Below are 16902 nucleotides of genomic sequence, written 5' to 3'. Positions count from 1 at the left end.
ATGTATTGATGGATTGATTTGATGTTGGTCACACTGATAGGGAGCAGGTTGATGTATTGATGGATTGATTTGATGTTGGTCACTCTGACAGGGAGCGGGTTGATGTATTGATGTATTGATTTGATGTTGGTCACACTGACAGGGAACAGGTTGATGTATTGATGGATTGATTTGATGTTGGTCACACTGACAGGGAACAGGTTGATGTATTGATGGATTGATTTGATGTTGGTCACACTGACAGGGAGCAGGTTGATGTATTGTTGGATTGATTTGATGCTGGTCACTCTGACAGGGAGCAGGTTGATGTATTGATGGATTGATTTGATGTTGGTCACACTGACAGGGAGCAGGTTGATGTATTGATGGATTGATTTGATGTTGGTCACACTGACAGGGAGCAGGTTGATGTATTGATGGATTGATTTGATGTTGGTCACACTGACAGGGAACAGGTTGATGTATTGATGGATTGATTTGATGTTGGTCACACTGACAGGGAACATGTTGATGTATTGATGGATTGATTTGATGTTGGTCACACTGACAGGGAGCGGGTTGATGTATTGATGGATTGATTTGATGTTGGTCACACTGACAGGGAAGCCCAGGGGACCGCGGTCAGTCTGGTTTCCCTGGACCCCCTGGACCCAGGGTGAGTGTGAGTGTGCTGTGCTGTGCTGTGCTGTGCTGTGCTGTGCTGTGCTGTGCAGTGCAGTGCTGTGCTGTGCTGTGTTGCGTTCTGTGTTGCGTTTAGCTGTTCTGTGTTGTTTTGGGTTGCATTACGTTGTGTTGTTCTGTGTTGTGTTACGTTGTGTTGTGTGTTGTGTTGCGTTGTGTTGTATTCTGTTGCGTTACGTTGTGTTGTGTTTTTCTGTATTGCGTCACGTTGTGTTGTTTTGTTCTGTGTTGCGTTACGTTACGTTGTTCTGTGTTGCGTTACGTTGTGTTGTGTTTTTCTGTATTGCGTCACGTTGTGTTGTTTTGTTCTGTGTTGCGTTACGTTACGTTGTTGTGTGTTGCGTTACGTTGTGTTGTGTTGTTTTGTGTTGCGTTACGATGTGTTCTGTTCTTCTGTGTTGTGTTACGTTGTGCTTGCAGTGTTGTGTGTTGCGTCACATTGTGTTGTTCTGTGTTGCGTTACGTTTTGTTGTGTTACGTTGTGTTGTGTGGTTGTGTGTTGTGTTGCATTGTTTTGTATTGCATTGTGTTGCCTTACATTGTGTTGCATTCTGTTGTGTTACATTGTGTATCATTTTATATTGTGTTGTTGCTTGGAAGGGAGAGACAGAATGTGTGTGTGTGTGTGTGTGTGTGTGTGTGTGTGTGTGTGTGTGAGAGAGACAGAGAGAGAGAGAGAGAGAGAGAGAGAGAGAAGATTTGATGTTCGTGCTGCTTTTTTTTTTCCATCCTGCACTTTGACGATCACTATGAAAACAATAACATTAACTCCCCACCCCCACACCCCACCCCGAAAACAAAGAAACAAACACACATTGCACTCACCGTGTCACCAGTGAGAAGAAATGGTCTTCTGTGTTTGTCCTTGATGACTGCCTGTTTCCATGATCTGGTGTTCGTTTTGTTGTTGTTGTTGTTGTTGTTGTTGTTGATATTGTTGTTGTATGTTTGTTTAGATGAGCTGGTGTTTGTTTTGTTGTTGTTGTTGTTGTTGTATGTTTGTTTAGATGAGCTGGTGTTTGTTTTGTTGTTGTTGTTGTATGCTTGTTTAGATGAGCTGATGTTTGTTTTGTTATTGTTGTTGTATGTTTGTTTAGATGAGCTGGTGTTTGTTTTGTTGTTGTTGTTGTTGTTGTTGTATGTTTGTTTAGATGAGCTGGTGTTTGTTTTGTTGTTGTTGATATTGTTGTTGTTTGTTTGTTTAGATGAGCTGGTGTTTGTTTTGTTATTGTTGTTGTATGTTTGTTTAGATGAGCTGGTGTTTGTTTTGTTGTTGTTGTTGTATGTTTGTTTAGATGAGCTGATGTTTGTTTTGTTATTGATGTTGTTGTTGGTATTTAGGCAGGGATCTATGGTGACTGCTTGTTTACATGAGCTGATGTTTGGTTTGTTACTGATGTTGTTATTTTGTCAGGGACCTGTGTGTTTGGTGACTGCACGTTAACACGATGAGTGGATGTTTGGTTTGTTACTGATGTTGTTATTTTGTCAGGGACCTGTGTGTTTGGTGACAGCACGTTAACACGATGAGTGGATGTTTGGTTTGTTACTGATGTTGTTATTTTGTCAGGGACCTGTGTGTTTGGTGACAGCACGTTAACACGACGAGTGGATGTTTGGTTTGTTACTGACATCATCGTTGTGATTTCCCCAGGGACCTGCAGGCTCTCAAGGACTCACCGGTGTTAAAGGTGAACCTGGAGAGAAGGTGGGTGTGTCCTGACTGCCGGTCACACACAGACGCACACAGACACAGACACACGTAGACACACACACACATTCACACAGACACACAGACTCACACACACACACACACACACACACACACACACACACACACATATATATATATATATATATATATATATAGAGAGAGAGAGAGAGAGAGAGAGAGAGAGAGAGAGAGAGACAGACACACATGCACACACACATGGACACACAGACACACATAGACACACACACACACACACACACACACACACACACAAAGAAACAAACATACACATTTAATATACATAAGTTCACACAGACAGATTCACACACACGCACACACACATGGACACACACACGGTCACACACACACACACACACACACACACACACACGGAAACACACACACACACACACACACACACACACACACACACACACGTACACACACACACACACACACACACACACACACACAAACACACAGAGAAACAAACAAACAAGCACACACATATGATATACATAAGTTCACACAGACACATTGACACACACGCACACGCGCGCACACACACACACACACACACACACACACACACACACACACACAATGACGCCTCCTTGAGCTACTGATACTGATACTTTACAAAATCTTTGTCTGATTTTAAATGTGCTTCATTTTTGGAGAAAGTGTCGTAAACTGAGCTTCTTAAAACACATTTTGTGGCAGATACTTTTCTGTGTTCATCAAGGCGTAATAGATCTGCTTCTCTGTAAGTCCCTAAGACTGATGTGTGTGATAGGACTCCCAGAGCGAGCTTATGGACTTTGCAATCTATGCATTGTAACTTTTTTGATAGGTATTGTGGTGCACTGAAGAACACCTCCTTTGCACATGTCAGCTTCGAACGTACAAGAGCGGTTGACAAAGATATAAGCGCTTTGACTTCCTGTGCCCAATGTTGTTTGCTAACAACCTGGAGAAAATTCAGACTTTTTGTCGCTGTGTTTATTATGTACTCAATGCGGTGCTTCCAGGTAAGTTTGGATGTTAGAAAAACTCCCAGAAATTTGACAGTCTGTGTATAATGTATGACAGTCCCACCTAAAGTAAATACAGGGAGTTTTTCGGGATCATACCCCGAATTAAAGAGCATCATGTTCGTTTTCTCTAATGATAGGGTTTGTCATTTTCTGTCATGAATTTGCTAATTTTATCAATTTCGCGCTGGTAAACTTTCTTTGTATAATCCAATACCCTGAATACCCTGATTGGAGTTTTGCGTTTCATCGTCACCTTCATCCACAAACATATCATCAGCGAACTGCGATAACATTGTTTCTTTTGATAATATTTTCGGTATATGGTCATTAAGGAGGACTGATGACTTGCGCGATGAGTTTGTCTAAAGTGAAGAGGAGTTGCGCAACGTCGACCTCACTCTCTCGTCCGGGTCCACCAATTTCCAGCAAGACTAAGTCGAGACGACTGAAGGATGAGCACGGATGCAGTGGATGACCAAGATATCCTTTCAGTGTCTCATCTTGCTCTCTGCACTCCACAGTGCGTTGCTGTAACCGCCTTCCTCTCCGTTGAACCGATAGGTTTCTTCCGCAGATTCAGCCGGATCCAGACTTCGCATGCATGGGTAGACACACCCCGGGGGCCAACTGCATGTGGCATGCACACAGCACGGTGGAGCTGAATGGCCGTTGGTGGCTCTCCTGAGCCGACGCCCCTTTTATGGATCTCGTTTTTAATTCCATAAGGGTGTCTAGCCACCCGCCTCACCAGTCCCGGAAGGGAGCGGTGGGAGTGCCGGTTTAGTCGCCGGCAACCCGACCCTGAACAGGTTGTACTGGATTACAGGTTACCAGTAGCAGATCTAATGACCTGACCTGACATATCTGCTATCAGTATGTTAAACAACATAGGTGCAATAAGTGATCCCTGAAGCAAGCCCATTTGAAGTGGTTGCGAACTAGAATACGTGTTTCCTACTCTTATTTCTATTTGTCTGTTCGATAAAAAGTCATTAATATAATTGTACATAATTATGACAAGTTATACCAATTGTTTTAATCTTGTACAGAAGTCGACGATGCCATACTTGTTCATAAGCCTTTTTAACGTAATAAATGTTGCAATGATATTTTTCCGTCGTGCAAACTGTTGCTTGTTAATTTTACCATATGATCAGCTGTGGACCGGCGTGTGTGTGTGTGTGTGTGTGTGTGTGTGTGTGTGTGTGTGTGTGCAATAGAGAGAGAGAGATGGAGAGAGAGAGCGTGTTTGTGAAAATGTGTGTGTGAGAGTGAGAGATGGAGAGAGATACACAGAGATAGCGCGTTTGTTTTGAGGAGATTCGTCCATGGTGTCACGTCAGTGGACCAGGATACATTGTTTTGTTTTGTGACGACTGTTGTTGAAAATACCCCCCCCCCTCTCTCTCTCTCTCTCTCTCTCTCTCTCTCTCTCTCTCTCTCTCTCTCTCTCTCTCTGTGTTGTGATATATATATATATATATATAATCGACTGTTGTTGAAAATACCTTGTGTGTGTGTGTGTGTGTGTGTGTGTGTGTGTGTGTGTGTGTGTGTGTGTTGTGATGTGTGTGTGTGTGTGTGTGTGTGTGATGTGTGTGTGTGGCATGTGTGTGTGTGTGTGTGTGATACGTGTGTGATTGTGTGTGTGTGTGTGATGTGTGTGTGTGATTGTGTGTGTGATGTGTGTGCGATGTGTGTGTGTGATACGTGTGTGATATGTGTGTGTGATACGTGTGTGATCTGTGATACGTGTGTGATATGTTTGTGATATGTGTTTGTGATATGTGTGTTATATGTGTGTGTGATGTGTGTGTGATATGTGTGTGTGATACGTGTGTGATATGTGTGTGTCCACTGTTTGAGGTCATCCCTGGCATCCCTGACCTGGTGTGTGTGATGTGTGTGTGTGTGTGTGTGATATATGTGATATGTAATGTGTGGTGTGTGATCTGTGTGATGTGTCCACTGTTGCAGGGCAGCCCGGGCACCCCTGGCATCCCTGGCCTGGTGTCGGAGAACGGTCAAGCGGTATGGGAGGACATTGTCGCCTCGCTCAAAGTACTTCTCTTTGGAGTTTTTCTGCATGTCGCGGTCAGCCCCCACCCCCTCTCCCCTCTCCACACTCCGTCCGTCTGCACTCTGTCACCTTTGACCTGGCACGCCGGTCCTTGACCTCATGCTCTCTGGCCTCTTCGCACCGACCTTGACCTCGATTTTTTTTTTTGCACTGGCCTTGACCTTTAGATGGATTCTTTTTCCTTGTTTTTTTTTTTCTTTGTAGAGTAGTCTTGGCAACAGCTGTTATACCCCGCTCATGGCTCATGGCTTGTAGAAGCGTAGTTAGACAGCTGTTAGGGTTTGGGGGTTTGTGTTCTGCTAAAGGCCAGGACAGACTGGGCGTCAAGCTACGGGTTTCACGTGCGCTGTTGTACAACTCGCCTTACACTTCACTTCTCTGTGGCTTTGATCGTATCAGCTTTCAGCCTTCACGGCCATCTTCTGTCTTCCCTTCTCCCTTTGTCTTGTTACAGTTTGTGTGTGTGTGTGTGTGTGTGTGTGTGTGTGTGTCCCCACTGTTGGTTGAAATTTCATGCTGAAATATGTTAATTTGGGAAAACTATTCCAGCAAAGGTGATCACATCTGTAAGTTGCATTTGCTTTTTTCTCCCCTGAATCTCTGCCAATTTGCAAACTTCCAGGCAAAGGATAAGAAGAAGGTGTGTGTGGGAGAGGGGGGAGGGGGTGTGAGTTTCTGGCAGTTTTGCTCGTGCTGTCATTTTAAGAGCCGTCTATGCAGCCAACAAATTGTTATTGTTCGTTTATGGAAGGGAAACATTTCATTTACGGAAGGGAAGGCAAGCACTTTAATTACCAGTATTGTTTCTGTAGATTTGATGAAAATCTGCAAAAGGGAACGATATTATTTCTTGTTGCTGCAAGGATGATATGAACAGCATCATTAATACTAAGCTTTGTTTCACTATTTCGTTCGGTACATGTATCATGCAGACTTCACGAACAGCGATGGTCCGCTCGAAGTGACCACTGTGTGTAACTCTGATTCTGACACTTTGTAGGACAGTGGGTGATACTGTTCTGCGAGCGATTGCGCTTGAAATTGCCCAGTGCCGTTCTTTGTTTCTTTGTTGTAATAACCCATTCATCCTCATGGGCTTATATATAGCCTCGGCAAGCTTTCCTGTTATACTGATGAGGAAAAACGTAGGAAGCATACAGAAATTGACTGGGATGACGGGCGCAATAGCAGAATGGTTACAGCGTTGGACTTTCAGTCTGAGGGTCCCGGGTTCGAATCTCGGTGACGGCGCCTGGTGGGTAAAGGGTGGAGATTTTTCCGATCTCCCAGGTCAACATATGCGCAGACCTACTAGTGCCTGAACCCCCTTCGTGTGTATACGCAAACAAAAGATCAAATACGCACGTTAAAGATCCTATAAAATCCATGTCAGCGTTCGGTGGGTTATGGAAACAAGTACATACCCAGCATGCACACCCCCGAAAGCGGAGTATGGCTGCCTACATGGCGGGGTAAAAACGGTCATACACGTAAAGGCCCACTCGTGTATATACGAGTGAACGTGGGAGTTGCAGCCCACGAACAAAGAAGAAGACTGGGATGATTTTGTCTCCTCCACACACACGTGTGGACACAGACAAGAATACTGTTGAAGTTAGTTCTCTTTGATTGCGGTTTATACAAATGTAGGAACGTGGAAAACCGTTCCAATGAAACGAACTTCCGAGCGCAGGGTTCAGTGAGTTAAACGTCTGCCCCCAAAATGAAAGGGTTTGGACTGTGTTTGTTTGACGTCCTTGTGGAAAGGTGGACCAGCACTTTCTGTGAAGCCTGTGTGTTGTCCATACTCTTAGTGATTCAGAACTCGGAAATATTTTACTGCAAGGCCACGGGCCTGTTTGCAGCGGGAGTTCATACATACATTTGAGACACTAAGATACCGAAAATAAAGTGGGGAAAGGACCAACATCATGGACACAACATTTCTTTACTGAAAGGGTAGACAAAATAAACAACAAAAAACAAAACAACAACAACAACAAAGATTTTAGTTCGTGACATTTCGTGCAATTGTAACGTTTTTGGTTTTGAAATCAGTTCGATGATCATAATTATCATTTCTTCTTCACACTCTTGTTAACTCGTCACACACATGCTGATGTGACAACGGACAGGTCAGAACGTTGCTTGTCTGTCACCCGTGGCGTCTCTGAGGTCCCTGGTTTCAAACCAAGCCCGGAAGCACCTGCAGGATTAATGCTGGAGAGTTTTCCCTCCCATGTCTCCCAGCATCAACATCTGTATGGCGTGCTGCTGCCTTCCTCAGCCCCTCTCGTGGCGTCACTGCTACCTCGTGTGCAGAAGATCAAATGCGCGTGGAAACGATCCCACACAACGTGATTATCGGGATCCAGTGGTTACACACGCACGCACACACACACGCACACACGCACGCACGCACACACGGAGCATACCAGCTCGCATCCACCCTGTGAACACGGTACAGGTAGCCAGCGAAGTGGTGAGATGAAGACGGTCCAGTCCTGCAAAGAGTTACTGTGAGACAGCAGCAGTGCAGGGTCTTCTCTGGTGTGTGGCCTTCTGGCAACCTAGGTTCCCTGTGGACTGCCGGCACTGGGACTGCGACAGACGAGCCCGGGTGTGGCTGTTAATGGAGAACTCGGAATGAGCGGCGTGGGAGTAATGCCACTGAAATGGCGCAGATGATGGGGCAGCAAAAAAGAGAAAAAAAAAGAAAGAAAAAAAAAAAAGAGTTAAAGTTAGAGGTGCAGCCTGCGAACGAAAAAGGGTGGCGATCCTCACATCTTCAGCATCTTCACGCTAACGTTCGGTTTTTTTGAAGCTAGGTTATAACGAAGTAATTAGAATATGTCAATATGAATATTATCTGCACAAAACACATTAAACATTTTATTTATAGTTTTTGCACATGTTGAACAGCGAATTTCAGTACCTGTGTATATGATATACGATAAACCAGTAGAAAAGGAAAAGCAAAAACAGACGACGTAGTGTTATTCATCTATTGTTGTTTCAGTGAAGTTCTCATGTCTAGCTATTACTTTCCTTTTTTCATTCCAGACTGCTGCGGGTAATATCTTGCACAACCTATGTATTATGGGGATCATTATATTTTGGTGTATTTCATATTGTAATGTGAAGTATTTAGTGTATCAACAATTTTTTTGTTTAAAAAACAAGATATAATTCGCAGGAAAAAAAAAGAAAAGAATATTACTGAATAATACTCCTCTTCTTCTTCTTCTTCTTCTTCTTCTTTCTCCTCCTCCTCCTCTTCTTCTCTTCTTCTTGTCGGTATTATTTTTGGTGTTGGTAAAGGAGGTGGTTGTGCTATTGCTACTGTTGTTTCTTGTGTGTGTGTGTGTGTGTGTGTGTGTGTGTGTGTGTGTGTGTTACTGTTGTTGTCATTATTGTTTTTACATCCCCACTTTGTTCACGTCCTACCACGCCAGGCGGAATGGACGCGGCATTTCATTAGTACTTTGAGCAAGGATAGTGCCCACTGTAGCAAGTTGTCTAAGGTGACATAACCTAATGCTCTCCTTGTGGGTAGAGTTTTGAGACACAGCTGTTGCAGTGCTCACCTTTGGACATTTTGGCACCCACACAGGACATGATCGTGCTCCACTGGAACATGTTTGTGCTCACACGGGAAAGCCAGGTGTCGCTGGGCACGGTCTGGGGCAATAGTGTGCTGAAGAGGTTGAAGGGCGAAAAGGGACAGTCCATTGGGAACCCGTAGCTTGAACAGCACGCTCCGTCTGCCACAGGTTCTAGCATACAAGATAAATGAAGACTTGCATTGTTAACATACTCACGCACGCACGCGCACGCACGCACGCACGCACATACACGCCCATACGCACACAGAATATGTATAGCTGTAAATATAAATATATATGTATACGTTATCAGGTAACATTCAAAAGAATCGTCGCCAGTTCTGTAGGTAAGATCACAGAGTAGAAACTGAAATCTTTGAAGTGGAGTGATGGCCTAGAGGTAACCCGTCCGCATAGGAAGCGAGAGAATGTGAGCGTGTTGGTTCGAATCACGGCTCAGCCGCCGATATTTTCTCCCCCTCCACTAGACCTTGAGTGGTGTTCTTGACGCTAGTCATTCGGATGAGACGATAAACCGAGGTCTCGTTTGCAACATGCACTTAGCGCACATAAAAGAGCCCACGGCAACAAAAGGGTTGTTCCAGGCAAAATTCTCTAGAAAAATCAACTTCGATAGGAAAATCAAATACAACTACACACAAAAAATGGGTGGCGCTGTAGTGTCGCTAGCGACGCGCTCTCCCTGGGAAGAGCAGCCCGAATTTCACACGGAGAAATCTGTTGCGATAAAAAGAAATACAAATACAAATTGGTTTCAGTGGTTTATTGCAGGTGATACTTTTTTTCGGGATTTTGGATTGAGCTTTTTTCTTTTAAAAAGCCTGTCATAAATATAATTTTTCAGTGGTGTATTTTATTCTACAAAATAATGTTGGCAGAAATGTAAGAAACGACACGATTCTCAGGTCCTAAGATTCGTTTTTGAACGTCGTTCGTCTGTCCCTGCATTTATTTCGTTGATTGGTAATGTATGTTAATTCAGAACCTATTGGGGCGAGGATCTTGTAGGTAATAATCAGAGCTGGGCTATTACTAAACAACTCAATCCTTTGTAACATCCTATTGCTCTGTGCTCTGGGCTATGTCCTTTACTGACTTGGCAATTCATCAACTGCTAAAGGCAGCATAGGCAGTTTAACTGCTTTGTTTTGTTTTGTTTTTTTTGGTGGTTGTTTTTTTTCCTTCACCATGGCCCGCAGGCACTCGCTCAGCTGAAATAAACCCTCTGTCTGACATGGTATATGCAGAAAATTCCAAAGATAGGTATTTTGAATTTCATTGTTGTTCTAATTATCAGAATCTTATCGCTTAAAAATAAAATCGATATATTGTTGTTATCATTATGCGTAAACGTTTAGATACCCTTGTCATCCTTATGCGTTGACGTTCGTTTTTCAGGTAAAACCTTCTAAGAACTTGTTTCTGTGTATATCTGTTTGGTTTGGTTTTGTAAAAAGAGTGCCACAGTGTGAACTGTATTTGATGACTTTCTTTTTTTTTGGGGGGGGGGGTCTTCCCTTTCTTTCTGTTTACAGTGCCTTTCTTCCTGTTTACAGTGCCTTTCTTCCTTGCTTCATCCTGTTTAGTCTGTCTGACTGTATATCAGGGAATGGATTTGAAAATACAAGTGCATGCCTTTGTGTCTGGGGAACGTTTTAGCATAGTTTTCGGGTGAGTTTCAAAAGAAAAATAAGCCCTTTTTGTTTAAATTTCACTCAGTAAGACACTCACAATTCAGTGAATTGCAGACGCATTCGTACAGGAGACCTGTGGTGCATTTGTGCAATGTTTCTCACGTTCGTCTGGAAGATGAAGGTAGGTACGCAACATATTCAATGATGGCGTCATTTCACCTAACATATTTAAAAAAAAAGAATACATGATGGTTTCAAACGGTTTCTGGAATACCTTGCAGACAATTATCCGAAAACTGGTTGGAACCCAGTCAGTGCCATCTTTCTTTGTACAAGTCAATGAAAGAATGTCAGCTTGGAAACGTATGACGATTTTCCCCTTTGAATACATTGAGTAATTCCATTTGTTTTGATAACGAATAATCAAATTTTCAGTTTTGGTGACATAAAAATAAATGTCTTTGTTTGGAAGACATTTGAACGTTCTTCTTTTGGAGGTAAGTAGGACATTGCTTTTTGTTTTCTCTCCATAGATTAGAAGTAGCTTTAGAACGAATGACAGATAGATTTGGTATTATGAAGTAGAAACCTTTACCTGCAGTTGCATGCTCTCGAGTTCAATGAATACCCGATCACTGCTTGTGATATTGGCATTTCATATTGCCAAAAAACCCGGTCCTATAGAATAATAGCCCACACACGTGGATTGGGGAGGTGATGAAAGGAAATCCTGTCCCTTGGTGGTGGGTTTGCTGTTACGATAAATGATTGAATGAATAAATAAACTATATATATATATATATATATATATATATATATATGATATATATTGGTGGACAGAAAGACAAATAGATCAATAAATAGATAAATAAATAAACGTGTAAATACTTTTTGAACATCACGGTTTGACAAACTCAAGAACTAAGTGAAGAGACGTGTTTTGTTTGTTTGTTTGTTGTTTTGATTTTCGTGTTTTTTTTGTTTTGTTTTTTGTCTCATATTGTACGTCACCGTACAATATTGGCTCTTGATGTACTTGCTCGTCGGAGACCGTTTATAGGGTTTGCACCACTTTGTCTCTTGTTTTCAGTAGTCACTTGAAGATGGTGACACGGTTTGGTGCAACTGATCAACTGCATCTGATTTTCAAAGGATGATTAGTATGAGCATTTTGTTGGTGGTGGTGGTGGTAATTGTTGGGTTTTTTTGTGTGTCTTTTTGTTTTGTCTTTTTAAAACAAATTTGATACTGGGTTGTGGTGACACACACGACATGCTCTGTGTCTGACAGGGTCCTCCGGGACCACCGGGGCCCCGCGGGAATCCAGGCAGACGTGGAGATCAGGTGAGGCTTTTGTTCGAATCCTGCCTGGTGGGTGTGCTGCAGGGTGGTGATGACAAGGCGAAGCAGTGGATGGGTGATGATGATGATGATGATGATGATCCTTCTAATTCTTGATTTCTTTTTTGTTTGTTTTCTTTTTTTATGTTTGCTGATTCATCTTTATCATCATCACCATCATCATCATCATTCCCCTAATCCTCCTCCACCTCCTCTTCATCGTCGTCATCATTATCTTCATCAATCAATCAATCAATCAATCTGTCAACTAACCAAGCAAACCACCATCCGGCCAATCCGTCATCTTCTTATTCTCACCCTCCTCCTCCTCCTCCTCCTCCTACTCCACCTTCTGCTTCTCCTCTTTCTCCATCTTCTTCTCTTCCTCCTTCTCATACTTGTCTTCTTTCTGCTATTGCTATTACTACTGCTATTACTACTACTACTGCTATTACTACTACTACTACTACTACTACTACTATTCTCCTGCTTGCTCCTGCTCCCTCTTCCCCACTTCCTGTGGCAGGTGCGTGCTGTTGAACAGTGAAGCACAGAGCTACTCACATACATACATCATGCACATCCATCAGTACTTACATACATACATCATGCACATCCATCAGTACTTACATACATACATCATGCACATCCATCAGTACTCACATACATACATCATGCACATCCATCAGTACTTACATACATACATCATGCACATCCATCAGTACTTACATACATACATCATGCACATCCATCAGTACTTACATACATACATCATGCACATCCATCAGTACTTACATACATACATCATGCACATCCATCAGTACTCACATACATACATTCATGCACATCCATCAGTACTCACATACATACATCATGCACATCCATCAGTACTCACATACATACATTCATGCACATCCATCAGTACTTACATACATACATCATGCACATCCATCAGTACTCACATACATACATCATGCACATCCATCAGTACTTACATACATACATTCATGCACATCCATCAGTACTTACATGCATACATCATGCACATCCATCAGTACTTACATACATACATCATGCACATCCATCAGTACTTACATGCATACATCATGCACATCCATCAGTACTTACATACATACATCATGCACATCCATCAGTACTTACATACATACATCATGCACATCCATCAGTACTCACATACATACATCATGCACATCCATCAGTACTTACATACATACATCATGCACATCCATCAGTACTTACATACATACATCATGCACATCCATCAGTACTTACATACATACATCATGCACATCCATCAGTACTCACATACATACATTCATGCACATCCATCAGTACTCACATACATACATCATGCACATCCATCAGTACTTACATACATCATGCACATCCATCAGTACTCACATACATACATCATGCACATCCATCAGTACTTACATACATACATCATGCACATCCATCAGTACTTACATACATACTTCATGCACATCCATCAGTACTCACATACATACATCATGCACATCCATCAGTACTCACATACATACATCATGCACATCCATCAGTACTTACATACATACATCATGCACATCCATCAGTACTCACATACATACATCATGCACATCCATCAGTACTCACATACATACATCATGCACATCCATCAGTACTCACATACATTAATTCATGGCACATCCATCAGTACTTACATACATACATCATGCACATCCATCAGTACTTACATACATACATCATGCACATCCATCAGTACTCACATACATACATCATGCACATCCATCAGTACTTACATACATACATCATGCACATCCATCAGTACTCACATACATACATCATGCACATCCATCAGTACTTACATACATACATCATGCACATCCATCAGTACTTACATACATACATCATGCACATCCATCAGTACTTACATACATACATCATGCACATCCATCAGTACACACATACATACATCATGCACATCCATCAGTACTCACATACATACATCATGCACATCCATCAGTACTTACATACATACATTGATGCACATCCATCAGTACTCACATACATACATCATGCACATCCATCAGTACTTACATACATACATCATGCACATCCATCAGTACTCACATACATACATCATGCACATCCATCAGTACTCACATACATGCATCATGCACATCCATCAGTACTCACATACATTAATTCATGGCACATCCATCAGTACTTACATACATACATCATGCACATCCATCAGTACTTACATACATACATCATGCACATCCATCAGTACTCACATACATACATCATGCACATCCATCAGTACTTACATACATACATTGATGCACATCCATCAGTACTCACATACATACATCATGCACATCCATCAGTACTCACATACATTAATTCATGGCACATCCATCAGTACTTACATACATACATTCATGCACATCCATCAGTACTTACATACATACATCATGCACATCCATCAGTACTCACATACATTAATTCATGGCACATCCATCAGTACTTGCATATATACATTCATGCACATCCATCAGTACTTACATACATACATCATGCACATCCATCAGTACTCACATACATTAATTCATGGCACATCCATCAGTACTCACATACATACATTCATGCACATCCATCAGTACTCACATACATTAATTCATGGCACATCCATCAGTACTCACATACATACATCATGCACATCCATCAGTACTTACATACATACATTCATGCACATCCATCAGTACTCACATACATTAATTCATGGCACATCCATCAGTACTTACATACATACATCATGCACATCCATCAGTACTTACATACATACATCATGCACATCCATCAGTACTTACATACATACATTCATGCACATCCATCAGTACTCACATACATTAATTCATGGCACATCCATCAGTACTTACATTCATGTACATTCATAATGACATACATACATTCCTGTACATTCATAACGACATACATACATTCATGTACATTCATAATTACATAAATACATTCATGTACATTCATAATGACATACATACATTCCTGTACATTCATAATGACATACATACATTCATGTACATTCATAATGACATACATACATTCATGTACATTCATAACGACATACATACATTCATGTACATTCATAATGACATACATACATTCCTGTACATTCATAACGACGTACATACATCGTGCACATTCATAATTGCATACATACATTCATACACATCCATATAATTCATGCACATTCATAACGACATACATACATTCATAATGACTTTCATGCACATAAATAACGACATACACACATTCATGCACATTCTTAAAGACATTCATACATTCATGTGCATTCATAACGACATGCATCCATTCATGTACATTCATAACGACATACATTCATGTACAGTCATAACTACATACATACATTCATGCACATTCATAAAGACATACATACATTCATGCACATTCATAACGACATACATACATTCATGCGCATTATAAAGACATACATACATCATGCACATTCATAACGACATACATTCATGCACATTCATAAAGACATACATACAATCATGCACATTCATAAAGACATATATACATTAATGCACATTGATAACGGCATACATACATTCATACACATTCATAAAGACATACATACATTCATGCACATTCATAACGACATACATTCATGCGCATCATAAAGACATACATACATCATGCACATTCATAACGACATACATACATCATGCACATTCATAACGACATAAATACATTCATACACATTCATAAAGACATACATACATCATGCACAGTCATAAAGACATACATACATTCATGCACATTCATAACGACATACACATATCGAAAGCAGTTCAGCTTGCATCACTGTTTGTTTCACTGTCAGCAGTTACGTACCTTCTTGCCCAAGTATTTCAAAGACAATAACTATTCTGCAAATGGTTTTTGGAAAGTCATTTCTGACGAGGTTCGTATGGTCGAACTTTCAAAGGCATTAGTTCATAGGCCTGTTTCTACATCCCTTTAATGTACTTCAGAATTGTTTCTGATTATCATTATCATTAGTTATGCAATTTTTGGTAGTTAGTTTTCTACCTTTTCTGTTTTCCTCTTCCCTCTCCCGTCCCCCGCCCCCCTCCCACCCCCCTCCCTCCCCCCCCTGCCTCCCCCCCCCCTTTTTTTGTTGTTGTTTTTTAATCGTCTAATATCACTGATAGTGAAAAGACGCTAAACTAAAGAACGAACGATACACATATCGGCTCTTGCCACGCTATTCACACAGGCATGCAGACACGGGCAGAAACACATGAACCCATACGGACAGGGACAGACAGAAACACACACACACACACACACACACACACACACACACATGCGCTCGTGGACATACATACGCACGCACGCGCGCGCGCGCGCACACACACACACACACACACACACAGGTATGGAAAAAAAAGGGAGATTTGCATTTTGTATGTCTGCGTAAACACAAGACATGGCGGCTGATTATTCGTACATTTGTGTGCTGATTTATTTGCATATTTGTGTACTTAATGATGTACCTGTTTTCCAGGGACAGACCGGGGCCGCTGGGGTTCCTGGCAATGATGGAAGCCGTGGTTTGCCTGTAAGTCTGCCTGCCAGTCTGTCTGTCTGTCTGTCTGATAATCATATTTTTCTCTCTCTCTCTATCGTATGTCCCAATCTGACAACCATCTGTTTGTCA

The 16902-nt window shown here is 41.7% G+C and overlaps 1 protein-coding gene across 1 annotated transcript in view; it reads left to right on the top strand.

The window, feature by feature from the left end:
• The window catches only part of LOC143294844 (uncharacterized), a 363289-nt gene that overhangs the window by 154291 nt on the left and 192096 nt on the right, over positions 1 to 16902 (top strand). Inside the window, exons 25-29 of the mRNA XM_076606352.1 lie at positions 602 to 655; positions 2336 to 2389; positions 5410 to 5493; positions 12063 to 12116; positions 16750 to 16803. Of these exons, the coding sequence (XP_076462467.1) occupies positions 602 to 655; positions 2336 to 2389; positions 5410 to 5493; positions 12063 to 12116; positions 16750 to 16803 (300 nt within the window). The remainder of the gene's footprint in view (positions 1 to 601; positions 656 to 2335; positions 2390 to 5409; positions 5494 to 12062; positions 12117 to 16749; positions 16804 to 16902) is intronic.

This window comes from Babylonia areolata, chromosome 20 (genome assembly GCF_041734735.1).
Source record: "Babylonia areolata isolate BAREFJ2019XMU chromosome 20, ASM4173473v1, whole genome shotgun sequence".
NCBI lineage: Eukaryota > Metazoa > Mollusca > Gastropoda > Neogastropoda > Buccinidae > Babylonia > Babylonia areolata.
The sequence above is the reverse complement of the archived record's forward strand: the minus strand, read 5'-3'. Positions and strand labels throughout refer to the sequence as shown.